Source organism: Homarus americanus, unplaced genomic scaffold, assembly GCF_018991925.1.
Source record: "Homarus americanus isolate GMGI-L3 unplaced genomic scaffold, GMGI_Hamer_2.0 scaffold51476, whole genome shotgun sequence".
NCBI lineage: Eukaryota > Metazoa > Arthropoda > Malacostraca > Decapoda > Nephropidae > Homarus > Homarus americanus.
This window is the reverse complement of record NW_024736148.1, coordinates 775,175-790,093: the sequence shown is the minus strand read 5'-3', so window position 1 is coordinate 790,093 and position 14,919 is coordinate 775,175. Positions and strand designations below refer to the sequence as shown.

Genomic DNA, 14,919 nt, shown 5'->3' with positions numbered 1-14,919 from the left:
GTCACATTTACAGAAGTTGACAAATGATCCAACTTCCTCCTCAGGCAACACGTCACATTCCTCCTCAGGCAACACGTCACATTCCTCCTCAGGCAACACGTCACATTCCTCCTCAGGCAACACGTCACCTCCCACCTCAGGCAACACGTCACCTTCCTCCTCAGGCAACACGTCACCTTCCTCCTCAGGCAACACGTCAACTTCCTCCTCAGGCAACACGTCACCTCCCACCTCAGGCAACACGTCACCTCCCTCCTCAGGCAACACGTCACCTCCCACCTCAGGCAACGTCACCTCCACCTCAGGCAACACGTCACCTCCCACCTCAGGCAACACGTCACCTCCCACCTCAGGCAATACGTCACATTCTATACGTTGTTGTGGATATAATTTTCATCTGAACTCTTGTATCAACATTACACTTTACAATAAAATCTCGTTTAAAATCTACTGAACCCAAAAAGCCTCTGAACTGCCTCCAGTAATGTATATGACAGCAAGATCGAGAGGAGTAGTACTGTACGCTCCACTGATGATGTTGTGGGTGAAGGGAGGGAGGGAAGGAGAGGTGGGGTGGGGTTAAGGAGGGAAGGAGAGGTGGGGTGAGGTTAAGGAGGGAAGGAGAGGTGGGGTGAGGTGGGGTGAGGTTAGGAGGGAAGGAGAGGTGGGGTGAGGTTAAGGAGGGGAGAGGTGGGTGAGACGGGTAGGAGGAGAAGGTGGGGTAGGGAGGAGGAGGAGAAGGAGGGGGTAGAATAAAAGGCGGGGGGTAGTAGGGGGAGACACTATTCCTGTGGTCATATATGGAAAAGTTCCCTACCTCCCCCTCCTTACCTTCTTGTTATCTAATCTTCTTTTACCATTTACCGTCCATTCTCCAGTCTTCTTCCATCAACCACCCTCCTATCCCTATCTATCCTTCTATTCCAAACCAAATATCTCCCTTCCTATCTCTTATTCATTCTTCAACTTTCTCTCTATTTCTCTCATCCCAATATCTATCCTTCCTTAACCTCTACCCTTATCTTCCATTCCTTCTTCTCCTAAATCATTCATCCCTTTTCTGCCTCCATCCAAGTCTTTCTTCATTCCTATTACCCCATCCATTCCTCAAACCTTTTCTTACCCCCCAAACCTTTTTCACCCCTCCAAACCCTTCCTCACCCTCCACCTCAACCCCTTAATGCTCCCCTCACCCCCCACCTCAACCCCTTAATGCTCCCCTCATCCCTCTATCCCTATGAGTATTAAGTCAACGCATTATGTCGACTCCAATTACTGTATGAGTGTTTACTTGAGCTCAGTGTGACTTCAGGGGCTGTAGTCGTTAGCTGGTAGTTTCCTGCGCACGTTAATACCCAAGTAAAGTTATATATTTGGAAGAGTTATGTACTGTAAAGGTTTTGAATTGCTCTATTTATGGAATTCAGTTATGAATAGAAGTAATAATAATAATAATAATAATAATAATAATAATAATAACCTTTTACACCATTCAGTTACTCTGACTACAGATGCGTTCCACCGTGTCATTCTTCTTTCACTACCTGACGTCACTATATTTTCGATCATTTACGCACATTACTATTTTCTGGAAGTCCCCCCCTCCCCCTCCTCACCTCACTTTTAATCAGTTTACTGGCCATATAAGGGAACATTTATGTCTAATGATAGTGGCACCGTCAAGTAACATATACAAGGGACAAGTAAGGCGGGGGTAGGGTGGTTATGACGTCACGTATATCAGGTCCTCTGCTGCCGATATGAACAGCTCTTGTATTATTAAAGCTGGAATATCTCTCCCAACTCTGGACTCCACACAAATTAGGAGACATGGAAGAACTCAAACAAATACAGGGGTTGACGAGGACGTTGGTCACTCTTAAAGATTTCATTATTGGGAAAGACTACAAGTATTAAAGCTATAATCTCCCCCAGAGAAGACGTAGACGTTTTTGTGTAATTTATATTCGGAAAATCTTGGAAGGTAAAGTGTCGAATCGAGTTAAGTTTGAGGATGGAAGTATTAACTCTTATTAACTCTCGAGATCACCTAAGATGTGACACTGAACGCTGTCTCTCAAAGGCTGAAACACGTCAAGCACCATCAGAGACATAACAGACTGTGAGACAATCTTAAGATACATTCCCGTATAACATCCCGGATGAACCTTCTATTCCACACGGGACCAATTCAAGAGTGGGCTGGTATTTGGCCACTTACAAGTAACTCGAACATCTCGCTCAGTAATGAATGATCACATAACGAAACCCAAAAGTTACATCCAATTACCTGGAAAATCCCTCCGCGGACTCACTTAACAGGTTAAGGTGAGTGGAAATGGGATATCCACTATAGTGACCCATATTTCGTCAGCTCCAGCAGTCTTAACAAACCCTGGAGAATGGAACACGTAATGTAGCTCATGTGTCTAGGGCTAAATTCTCTTGTAAAGGTAAAAGGATAATTGTGTAATGCTTATGATCCTGTAGCAGTGATGGCGTTGCTAAGTGTCAGTTAGTGTCATGTTGACCTGTGTGTCGTGTTTCTCCATAGACAGGCTTGGGTACTGCACTTGAGGGACTTCTAAAGGTTATTGACGCAGCAGCAGCAGAGTCGTCTTGCATCACTCGACCTGAAGGGTATTGATTTTCTCCTCCTGAGTTTCACAAGTCTCGTGACTGACCAAGTTAAGGGGAAAATGTGTATACGTCATCAACAGCGAGAGTTGCCTCATCTCTTCCCCGTATCATAACGTGTGCTGCTAGAGGGCGATGGCTGACACAGGTATACAAAAGGTCATCTACGGTGCAACACGACTTAAAGATGTTACAATACAGCTAATCATTAAACGAGGACTCTCTAACCTGAGTATAGAAGACTAAGGACAGATTTTATTATAGCTCAGGACACTGACCAAGTTGAGGTGTATCACACTGCCTTGAGTGGACACATTATCGTCACCGCTTTACGCTTTATTTCAACACTTTCGTGGGTTAGCCGTGATTACCTGATGGAATAGTATCCCGGTTGCCATTAGGTAAATTTGAAGCAAATTTTACTGCTGGATTCCCTTCCTATCACGGTGATAATATTCAGTTTTACGGAGTGGAAACTAAGCATGATATGTAGGAGTTGCCTGGCAGTGCAGGGTCACTACTCCCTGAGGCCATCAAAGCTTACCCGCTTATGGAAATGCTTTTGTTTTTAGCTAACGTCCCAGATGGTCGCCACCAGAGTTTGGCTGTGGAAAAAAGAACTACTTCACGCAGATGATTGTGGCCTAACAGAGCAGTGCTCACCGTTACGTTACTCAAGATTAAACTTGTCAGTGGTCCCGTTCATTTTCGTGTGGGTCTCCATCGCAATTTATACATCCTGTAACTCAGTACAAATAACTTGTATCAGATTCAAATTAGCAAAACTAAATTAAAAATTCTAACGAGACGGACCGTTTTGATGAATTACTTAGTGTTGCTGGCAGTGGTGGTGAGTCTGGTGTGTGGTGCAGAAGGTGAGGTGCTGGGCAAGATATACAGGAACTGGCTGAAGACACGGTACGAAAACCACGGCTCCAACTTCGTTAGATGGTGTCCCTTGGTGGGCCACTGGACCAGCAACTGGAGGATGGCCCTCACCAACTTGACCATCCAGTCCATAGCTAAGGGATCCCATGAACTCTACTATGTGGAGGTGAAGGGCGGGATGTGGCTCAAAGGGGGGATCAATGTCACTTCGTGGCACAGGTCCACTACTGCCCTCGAGCTAAAATCTCTCATCCCAAAAGACGCCGCCAACAACTGGGCCCCTAAGGTGTACATGGGCGAGTTCTCCTGTGTGCGGGTGGGAGACATGGACCACCTCTACGTGCTCATTCTTCCCGTGGCGCGTACGGGCATCTCGTCTAAAGGCTTCAGCTTCCTAGACATGGACCGCATCCCTAGCTCCCAGTCACTAGCCTGAGGCTCCCAACATTTTCAGCTTTTTCTTTTGTGTAAACAACTCACAGGTATCTCTACAATGTTTAAACGTCATCAATCCTTATTGTAACTAATATTACTGTTAAAACACATACTACACTACACATTGTTAACGTTTCTACATATCTTGCTATAAATATTTAAAAGAAAAAACATTCTTCATATAATCCTTCTCTCACTGGGAACTAATTTCTCTTTCCAACAAACTTTTAACACAAGCTTCACTCTAGAAACTGGACAGTATTCAATAATGCCCCAGTTATCTCGTACATCTACAGTGTAGATGTACTGTATACAATATACTGTAGATTCTACAGTATATATATATATATATATATATATATATATATATATATATATATATATATATATATATATATATATATATATATATATATATATAGGAGAGATGAGGTTGAGTTCAAGTGAGTACAGTACACTACCAATACAGTATCCTTATCTAACCTGCTACCTGCCTGAAGCCTAAGCCTCACACAACCTGGATGCTTAAGGTTTACGTGACGTATAGAAACTGAAGACTTGTTGTACCTGTAGTGACCATCGTGTTGAACATTGTACGGCGAACCTACCTACCTTTACCCCACTCTCGGTGAACGCTGATAATTAATTACCATCCCTTTACAGTCAGTGTGATACACTACTCGCTGCCTCTCCAAGGGTTGCTGATACACACCCAGGACACCTCTAGTGTACCCAGCTGTCAATGGGCACCTAACATTACTGTTCAGGTATGGAAGTAAGTAAAAGTGGTGGAGAGTATATGCCACACTGCTCGTCTGCCTTATGTATTTTTTTCTTTTATCCTTTTTCTTGTATTTAATATACTGTGTTCGCACTGTACCTAACACGTTGTAAACCACTTTCATTTTTCATGAAACCATAAGATGATCTACTTCGATATACTACTGATACCTTTTCAGGGACGTAACCTTTCTGTAAATTGAGGTTACCACTTCAAAGGACAATGCAGTCACACGTACCGTACAGTACGTACGTATCTGAAATTACTAGGCAGTCTATTAGAGTCACAGCCTCAAGTTAAAGAAGATATGTCAGTGTAGAAAACGCCGTGAACTCATGGAATAGCCTGATAGCTACTATTGTGACAGCACCAAGTGTGAGAGCCTTCATTTCCAACAGTGCAACATATTCTGGTACAAAATATTCAAGAGGTTGTTCTTGCCCAGCACTTGCCAACAGTTTGCAACTGTGATTCTAAGATGGAAATTATGGCTACCTTAGTTTTAGATGTTATTATTACATTTACAGAAAACCTCCGAAAATCGAAGACAATTCTACAAGGCGCAGGTAAATTTTTCCCCAGGTGACGTTGGTCACAAAGGCTACAGAGCTGACCCGAGCTGAGCCGAGCTGAGCCTGCTTCCGTTTGCCCGGGAAAGTTGGGGGAACTTAGTTGTTTGTTTACAATTGACGTGCTGGTCTTACTCTTGATATTTGTGTTTATCTCGTGCTTTTGGTCTTCTTTTATCGTGAAAATATCAAAAGGAGCAGCAAATATACTTATGGGTAACAGTCATGACGAAGATGACAGAAAGAGTGCCCATACTTAGACGATATTGTTAAAATGTGTGTCGTGTTAATAGGTGTGCTTGAACAACGTGAATTTATCAGTATTATGTCAAATGTATGAAATTAAGAAGACGGTATTATTGCAGTTTCGGCCAATACACGGCCGACTGTTTTAACCATCCCCAACCTTTAGATCTCTTTATTTGGAGTATATCTAACCCCGTTTTAACCAGGGGGGCAAAAGAATAATAACATCAGAAATTAATTGTAAATTTTGCCATATTTTTTAGTTTTATTTATTTATTTTATTTTTTTATTATTATTTTTTTTTTGGGGGGGGGGCTCTAAAACAGATATTTTCCCCAGAAATAAAGGTTAAATTCAATTAAATCACACCAAAATACACAGGATAAGCTAATTTCTAAACTACTTTAGGGCATATTGGGCGAAATTGCAATTTTACCTTTAAATACGGACTACACAGAGAAAAACCTGTGTTACAGTGGCAGATGAATCTGGAAGAAGTATTCATTAAGGCCACCAAGTATAGTACTGCCTCAACAGTTCCTGGCCATCAGGTGACGACGATAAACCCTCTCCCTCAACTTTCGCGGACCAGATTTAATTAACACAGTTACTATAGAATTTATGATAACGTTGCAGTGGAAAACATCGAAGCTGTTTTGCGAGTACCAATTATTTTTGCATTTTATCTGAATTTCCACCTGAAACGCCATTTCTAACAAAACACCAATTGTTGTGTCATCCCCGAAATTGCGGAGTTTGCTTTCATAATTATAATCTCAACATATTTTATGCTCAGTTTAACTTTTCGGTGTTGTTGGTAACTTTAAGACCCAGTAATAATGGAAGGAACAGCGGGTACTAAGTATACATTTTTTTTAACCGCTCTAGCCCGGGGCCGTGTGTTGAGAAGAGTAAGGGAGGGAGAATCTTATCTATCCACCATTTGACAGCTCACGTTCAGTGGTTGTATCACTATCACAGTTCATTCTTTGTCAACTGCCACGTTCTATGCTCCCACTACACCCATTCACCTATTGCTAAGTCTATTACACGCTGCTACACCCACTGTTACGCCCACTACACCCTTTTCTTTGCCCATTACACCAGCTACTACACACTTTTACTCTCACTATGCGGTCAATACCCATGACAACGCCCACTACAGTAGTGTACACTGTATAGAGGCTATGATTATTAGTTTACAAGCTTAGGCATTTAGTTGTAGGATGTATTTCTGAACATGCAATTAAATGCTTTAATAAGAATAACAAATAATCATTTTATAGACTTTGGCCTGGACCCTGTGAGTGAGTGGTAGCTCACCCAGAGGGTGAGTACAGTACATTAATTATTTATAAACATATTCTTCACGTAAATCACTCCAATTCTAGAATTAACACAGGGTTGTCTTTTTAACTGCATTGTTACATTTGAGGTGCAACTTAAGTCTTGGTGACAGGTATGGGACTGCTGGTGTTAAGGACGTGGGTGACGGTGTTCACTTCAACCACCTGCAGTGATTTTTAGGTGACAGATGGTGGCTATTCTCCCATCTGGCCTGATGTTGGGTATTGGCTTCAGGTCACCCACCTGCACCGGCGCTGATATTAGGACGACAGCATGTGTTCATTCACTGGTACTGATGTTTGGGTGATGGGTGTACCCTTTCTTGATATACTTGGTGGTATTGCTCGTTGTTGACAATATTTTCATTGTAGATATTTTTACTTGACAAATTCAAGCTCTACTTCACTCTCTTTTTCTGGCTGTCTTATAACGGTACATAAGAGTGGAGGCAACAGTGTCCGTTGCTTATGGAATAATAACCACCTGCTGCATTTGAGACTTCCTTCCTTGGATGACACCAAATCAATGCAGGTGGCTTTTATGTGATATTCCAGGGCTTGTGCCAATGGTCTAAAGGTGATTTTGTGTGGTTACACTGAAGTGTCAGTGTGAAAATAACAGTAGTCTTTGGGTTTGGTGCTACAAATATGATTGGGCCAACTTCACAAACATAGTAGGGAAAGGGAGAGTGAAACAAGTGTGATCCAGCCAAGCTAGATGGTAAAGCAGTTACCAGTTATTAATTACCTATGCCATACATACTCACATAAAGGTAATTTCAATGATATATAGATATTTCAGACTGTACTGTACATTCAATGGGATCGTGGTACAGCTGAAACAGTCTCAACTCCTTGGTCAGGAGGGGTCTCTGTGCAGAATAAAATCATGTGGCACTCACCAAATAAGTGAGGTCCATTAGTGAATGCATTAACTCACCATTGTGACCTTTTTAATACCCAGTAGGATCAAATGTAGGAATGGAGAGTTGTACAGTGTAACCCTCCTACTGAATATTGCCATTTCTTCCTATTCTAATAGAGGAGACCAGTTAGTTATAACTGATAGCTATAAATATAGTAGTCAACTTATATTGGCATTGCCTGGGGTCACACAATGTTTTCTGCACTGGTACTATGTAATTATGTTTCTTGCATGTTCCACTTTTCAGCTAGTAGCTATGATAACACCATAGGTTTTTGCATCACAAGATGGAACTCACATGCCAACATCCACTCATTCCCTTTGGTTTTCTCTTAATTTATCTGTTTGCCATGACAAGGAAGCCAGTGTCTTGTGTATTTTCTTCAAGAGTAAAGCCACTTTGTCCTGTACTACTATACTGGGTTGTACAATAACTAGAAGTGGTCCTCTTTTTCCCCTTCTTTTTCATTAACATTATCTTGGAATGTTAATCAAGAAGCTACAGAAATGAAAATGTAGCTTTATAATGTGGTCAGATCGTGATAATATTTTAAAATTCTTTTGTAATTCCGTTTTTTACCTTGTTCATAATACTGTATTGCACCCAGGGGCTGATAAACCTAGTACAGTAGCTATCAAGAACCACTAGAAGTTGATCAAAATCAGTTTTAATTGGTACCCATAGATGTATGGGTATCAGACCAGAATAAAATCTATACTGTATTATCATGTACAGCACAAACAGTTACCTGTAATGACTTACAGTATTTACTGTGGACAGTTTCACAACATGATGATCAACTCAATAATGGTGATGATTTTTACAGTTTACTGAACAGTATATGAAGAGCAGTGTGGAATATCCTCAAGTTCAGAGACTTGCCAGATACAGTACAAGCACAAACATTACATCTGCTCAACATAAAGCCACGTTTGTGGCACTTGTGTGAAAGAAATTAACTGATGTTAGTGTTAGATGTACAGTATACTACTAACCCTCTAACCTTTACACACACAATACCAACAGCAGGAATGTGCTTCCTATACTACCGGTACATCGTGGGTTCAATCCCTAGGTCAGATGTAAGATGGGTGTTATTCAGCGAGACCCCACCAACCATCGCAGGTTTCCTCCCATGCTAGCACTGGATAATGAAGGTCCTTAGAAAGACTGACCACTTGAATGACTAATAAGCTGACAAGTGGTGGAAAAGACAAATTAAAAAAGTCTAGCTGTCAAACTGCAGTACTTCTACAGTAATATTTCCACCAGCATTTAAGGATTAGACTTTATGCTTGGTTTAATGAAATTTACTGTAATCTCATTAATAAAATCATTGGATATTTCAAACAACTTCATGACCTGTCTGTAGTATGGTTCTGATAAATTTAAATGATTTTTATCTACAGGCGTTACAATTAAAAATTCTATCTCTTCCAAAGAAAATTCATTCATAAAAAAGATCTGATACGGCTGCTCTTTTTTCAAAGTAATGGAACTTTGTGTAATACAGTACAGTACTGTACATTTTCTTTCTTAAAGTAATTTTTCTCCTAAACCTTCAAATGCTTTATAAAAACAATAACCTGGTATTTTTTCTAGTACAACTTCATCAATACTATATATGAAAAGTTTACAAAACTTTTCATTCATTAGCAGGCAACACAATAAAAATACCATGAGGATAAAACTATTTAATTTATAATACATAGACTGTACACATTAAATAACTATTTTCAGAGGTAAAGTACTGTAGAGTAAATATACACATAGCACTGTAGCTACAGATAATTTGCAGGGTTGACAGAACTGGAAACAAATTAAATTCTTGTCCCAGTTAACAAAACTTGAATTCCCGGGATGCATATGATACCTGACCGGTGCGGCATTTGTTCTCAAAATCTTCCTGTAAGAAAATTTTTTTATTACAAAACTGTAACAAAAATATGCCTGAGTTAATATTAATATATGCAGTAGCCATCTTCTAAAATTTAAGAAAGGGAAGGGTCACAAATATCGGTCATTAACCCCTTAATACATAAATCACCCAGTGTAGAAATGCAAGAAAAATTCTTATACTGTACAGGGGTAGGTGTTGGATGGGAGATGGGCAGCCTATAGTTGCCATGTCAGTTTCTTCTCAATTAGTACCCATAAAGCTTTGTCTTGGTGGCAAAATGAAGACCTGCATGCAATTTGAAAGAAAAAACAGGCCATGCTCCACATTGACTGATGAGTTAGCACCATGTGGGGGCCCCATTGTTTATTGTACTGTAGTTGTTAGGGGATTAACATCTAAGCTTCAGCTTAAAATAATGTCTGTATAAGAACACCCTGGTTAATGAACATTTAGGTTGTGGCACTTCGATGCTATGAACACGCCATCCAGAACCTAACCAGTTGTATATGTCTGCTCCCAAGGAATTACAAACAGTACAGTACTTTTATTATAATGGACGTAAACATTAATGGAACAGAAAAGAAAAATATTTCTGTAAATACCGTACAGGCATCCATCACTATACAAACATTCAATATACTTAAATTCGCATATACAAATATCATAAAGCAACACCTCTTTTTCGTGTTATGAAAGCTTATATGAATTTGGGTCCCTGCAAAAATTCAAATCGCACGACCCCTGGAGTCAGCTGGGGTAGCCTCTTTAAGAGATGCACAGAGACATATTCTTGCTCACTGATCATAACACCCCTTCCCCCACAAGCCTGTGTCTTCTACCTTTTATTATGTGGATGAAGTGATCTCTCTTTATCCGTGTGTATTAGTGCCATCCTTTTGTTTTGGCATCCAAGTGTTTTGCCAAGGCTTCAGCTACCTGTACTACACCGAAGAAAATACGAAAGGCTGTGACTCGAGACCAAGCTGGAAATAATTTAACGTCATGAACATGGTGAGGGTCCTATAACGATTGGGAAACATCTTGGTTTGGCTGTTTCTACTGTAGCTACCATCTACAAACATGCTGGTACGACTGTGGTGTCCTTGACAGACAGCAGTGATAAGGTGGACAGCCCTCCTCATCTTGCTGAGTAAGAACCTTACTCAGCCCACCTCTCATCTGCTTGTGGTGAACCTAGACTGTCCTCCCATAAGGTAATGTACCAAAGTTATACTGTATTTTAATATTTTAGTAAATTGCAATAGCTGTGATTAAAAGCCAAATATAGGCATAATAATTGAAATACATACACTACAGTACCGTAATAATTTTATGCCTGCACAGGTACTTAAACAGGAAGAGAATTGAAACCCCTGATGCATTATTATGTGGGGGATGGCAGGGGCAGACTGCTACTGTTGTCGACAAACATGTATCTCCCTCAATGACAAAGACGAGTGAAAGCCCTATATACTTTATCCTGTTCACCGCTTGGGTAGTCAGTCACATTTTTGTTATGTACTGTTGGCAAATACTGGGCATGTACTAGCTTCAGAATATATCTGTACCTACACCAGTGTTGATCAAGTCTGGTGCAGATACTGTACAGATATATGGAGCCAGTACATGCCAACAGTGCATAAAATTAGTGGTTTAAAATAATGGCTGTTCTCATAGTAGGGACATCACCTCATATGAGGTGTCCAGTAGTAAAGTGACTAAAGTGAACCACCTCCAAAATTCCCCTTTCTATCGTATCAGAATCTCGCTGAGTTTCCATTGTCTGACTTCATCACTTTTCCACCCAAGATCCGGTTTGTTTATAGGTGTATGAACGCACACAGTCGAATAAAAATTCAGGCAAAATACAGGGAGTAAAGCAATGAAGACACACACACTGTTCAGCCACTTGGCATCCCATCTAGAGTCAGGTGACTGTACAAGGCCAAACAGTGGCCACCATGTGTTGATAGCTGTCCCCGGTACTCCAGTGAGCACAATACAAATTAGGCTGTGTTATGTTACTGAGGGTGTGCGTGGATGTTTCATTTTGTATTCGTGTTTGGGGATGTTGTGAATTTTACTTTTATGAAATAAAAGGCAATCAATACATAATAATACTGTACGTACTGTAAATATTTTATACCTCTCCTGGGTATATCCAGCCAGTTATCAATTTATTACAATTTACAGATAACAATTACAGCAAAAATACATGTATTCCACACTACATTAAATTCCCCCTTCAGAGACACCAACTCTATGAAGCTAGCTTAATCTTAACTAAAATTATGATGATTTCAAGTTAAAGACTCTGAATATGTTTTCTCAAAACTAAGTTTATATACAGGTAGTTCTGCTATAACGCGATAATTGTGTTCTTGTAAAATATCGTGTTATAGAAAATCGCGTAATAGAAATAACAGGGCTTATGGAGAAAATAGGGTTAGGTGCAGATTACTCGAAATCGAAAAAATTTAGTATTTAGCCTAACACAAAGGATAGCACAGTCTAAATAAATGTTACATTCATATCTAATAATGAAATCATACAGTAAATTTAACACTTTACCTTGAAAAAATATGAATGTAACTTGATGGGGGAGAAGGGTGATTTTGAGGTTGATAACATTGAGCTTCTCTTCAAGTGTTATATCCTTTCTTTTACGATAATCACCGGGAATTCTATCATCAGAGCGCTTTTTGGAGATATTCTTCTTTACCATATTCATAGTTAATACCACAAAATTGGAGAAATAGTAAGCAAAAATCGCGTTATAGCAAACAAGCGTTCGCGTTATACAAATATTGTTCCGAATTCATAAATCGCGTTAGAGCAAATTCGCGTTATCAAAACACGCGTTATAGCAGAACTCCCTGTATGTATCTTTGTCACTTTATCCAGGTGTCTCATACAGAGGATTTCATAGTTTAACGGTTAACAAAAAAAGTTAATAACTAAAGTAATCAAAACAACAGAACTCACCCGGGCTGTCTTCATCCACCAGCCATAAGCTACAATAGGAGCAAAAATTGCCAAGCCCAACAATGATGCTCGAGAGGTAGGTTTGAAGAACTCGGCTTGTGTGGCTCGCATTGACATGAAACGCTGTACAGCTGGATCAAACTGGAAAGTTCAAATAGTTATCAAATTATATCGAAACAAAACTTCATGTTATGTTATTATCATTACGGAGGCAACACATTGTATTGTTCACTAAGAGAGTACACCACCCATACTACCTGGTAATCAGCTGAGTGCAAACAATATTTATTTATTTATTTATTTTATTATTATTTTTTTTACAGATTTACAGTTAAACACTTTATTGGATACACGTATTGCACATTAAAAATACTTTGCAATACAAGTACAGTACTGTACAGTAGTCTTCTTTTCTTCCAAACCTGCATAACGTAATTTAATTTTGTCCAAAATATTTTATTATTGCTGTGTTGAATTTTTTCATAATGCTACTCTAATAAAATGTTCAAACCACATGTGAAGACCGTCTAGATGTACAAAAGAATAATCTGACAGCCATGAGAAGAGAAAACATGCACTTCTCAATAAATTACTTGCACAATTCTTTTATGCATTCATCAATTTATTACCAGTACTGTATCTTTATTGTACACGCAAATTCTCATAACCTTTTGAGCATTTCTTGTGGTAAGAAAGCATTTACTTGGGTTAATATTCGGTAAACGAGCCTATATGTTAGGATAATGTTTGTGGAATAATTCCCTAATGACTAGGTTAGGTTCTTTTAATTATGTTTTTAGTTCCACATTTTCTCTCTGTCTCGAGGCCCTGGTGGAGTCAGGAAAGATAAGGTAGAGAGGGTTATAAAATATTATTTGCATTTCCCAAAACCTTCATTAACAACTATGTATTCAACATGAAAAACTGCAATAATATGTCATTTTTCATGCCTAAATCCTCTGGCTGTATTTATATAATTTAGTTTGTTACAGAATACAGTACAGTAACTTCCTTAAGTTACTGGTTAACCTGCAAAACTTTAGTTTAGTATTATCAATATTTTCGATTTTTTTTTCTTAAGTTCTGAATAACTTTGTTTCTTAAAATTTTAATAACGTGAAATGGTTCTTTATCCAGCATGGACCTTTACTTACTTTTACTATTTGTCCGGCATTCTTTATAGTTTATTGACGCTGATATAGATTACACAATTTGATCCCTTACAACATGGTTGTTAGGTTTACAAGTGACCAAATTCAGTAATATAGGATCAGAGTCACCAGCTTTGGAGTAATCAGAATTAATGCTGGACAAATAGTGGAATTAAGTAAAATGGGCTGTATCTAGAACATGAGAAAATGGGGGGGGTCAGTGTTGCACAAAATGCTAATAGCATGGCTGCTAGGGGTCTGTCCATCTATAGAACGATACAGTATTACTGTACATAAGTCATATAACTGTACAAACCGGTCCGACTAATTACCCAAATGTAGCCGCAATGAAGTCAAATAATGGTCCTACATGAATAAATCGGGCTGTGAATCACTTCTCGATTATTATTTGGTGTCAAAGTCACAAAAAATTAGTAAACTTAATTTAATCTGAGTTTTGTTAGGTTAGGTTAGGTACACGCACTCGATCTATTAACTCAAGATTAAATTAAGTTTACCAGTTTTTTGTGACTTCGTGACACCAAATACTAGTCGAGAAGTGATTAGCAGTCCGATTTATTCATGTAGGACCATTATTTGACTTCATTGCGGCTACATTTGGGTAATTAGTCGGACCGCCACTTTACTGTACTGTTAGGCTACATGGTTAATTAGTTCTTTATTCTTCTGGGGGAATCCTGAATACGGCCCTGAGTAAGGTCCATGATTGTGAATATATAACATGCCGACATTGTTTTTTCTAGAATTATTCCCTAATACAAACCTGGTGGAGTATATTTAACGAGAGGAATAATTGTAAACTGATTCAACCGTCCGAAGTTTAATGGCCAATTTGCAGTGACTAAGCAAGAACTCAAACTTACCAAGAAACCTCCTTCTGCAGACCCATGGCGATGAGGATTGTGGATTTGTTTCTGATATTCTCTTTTAAGCGCAGCTCTGAGGCTGGCTCTTTCCCTCACAACCTGAGGATCAACAGCTCCATCGCCCGCCATGATGCCAGACAATGATGCCAGACCTCAGGCTCTCAGTCG

The 14,919-nt window shown here is 39.4% G+C and overlaps 1 protein-coding gene across 1 annotated transcript; it reads right to left on the bottom strand.

Annotated features, from left to right (window-relative positions):
* Nucleotides 1-9,507: 9,507 nt before the first annotated feature.
* LOC121872012 lies at nucleotides 9,508-14,919 on the bottom strand. Its single transcript, XM_042374641.1, has 3 exons — nucleotides 14,749-14,919; nucleotides 12,714-12,854; nucleotides 9,508-9,734 (listed from the first exon to the last, which is right to left on the bottom strand). Exons 1-3 carry the CDS (start codon nucleotides 14,878-14,880, stop codon nucleotides 9,666-9,668), a joined length of 342 nt encoding a protein of 113 aa, XP_042230575.1. The 5' UTR covers nucleotides 14,881-14,919; the 3' UTR covers nucleotides 9,508-9,665.

Bases quoted from the DNA above. Each gene is read 5' to 3' on its own strand.
- LOC121872012 (XM_042374641.1), bottom strand. From the start codon at position 14,880: ATGGCGGGCGATGGAGCTGTTGATCCTCAGGTTGTGAGGGAAAGAGCC. The intron at 12,855-14,748 runs GTAAGTTTGAGT...TGAACTTTCCAG, and splicing joins CTGCAGAAGGAGGTTTCTTG to TTTGATCCAGCTGTACAGCG. The intron at 9,735-12,713 runs GTGAGTTCTGTT...ATTTTCTTACAG, and splicing joins GGTGGATGAAGACAGCCCGG to GAAGATTTTGAGAACAAATG.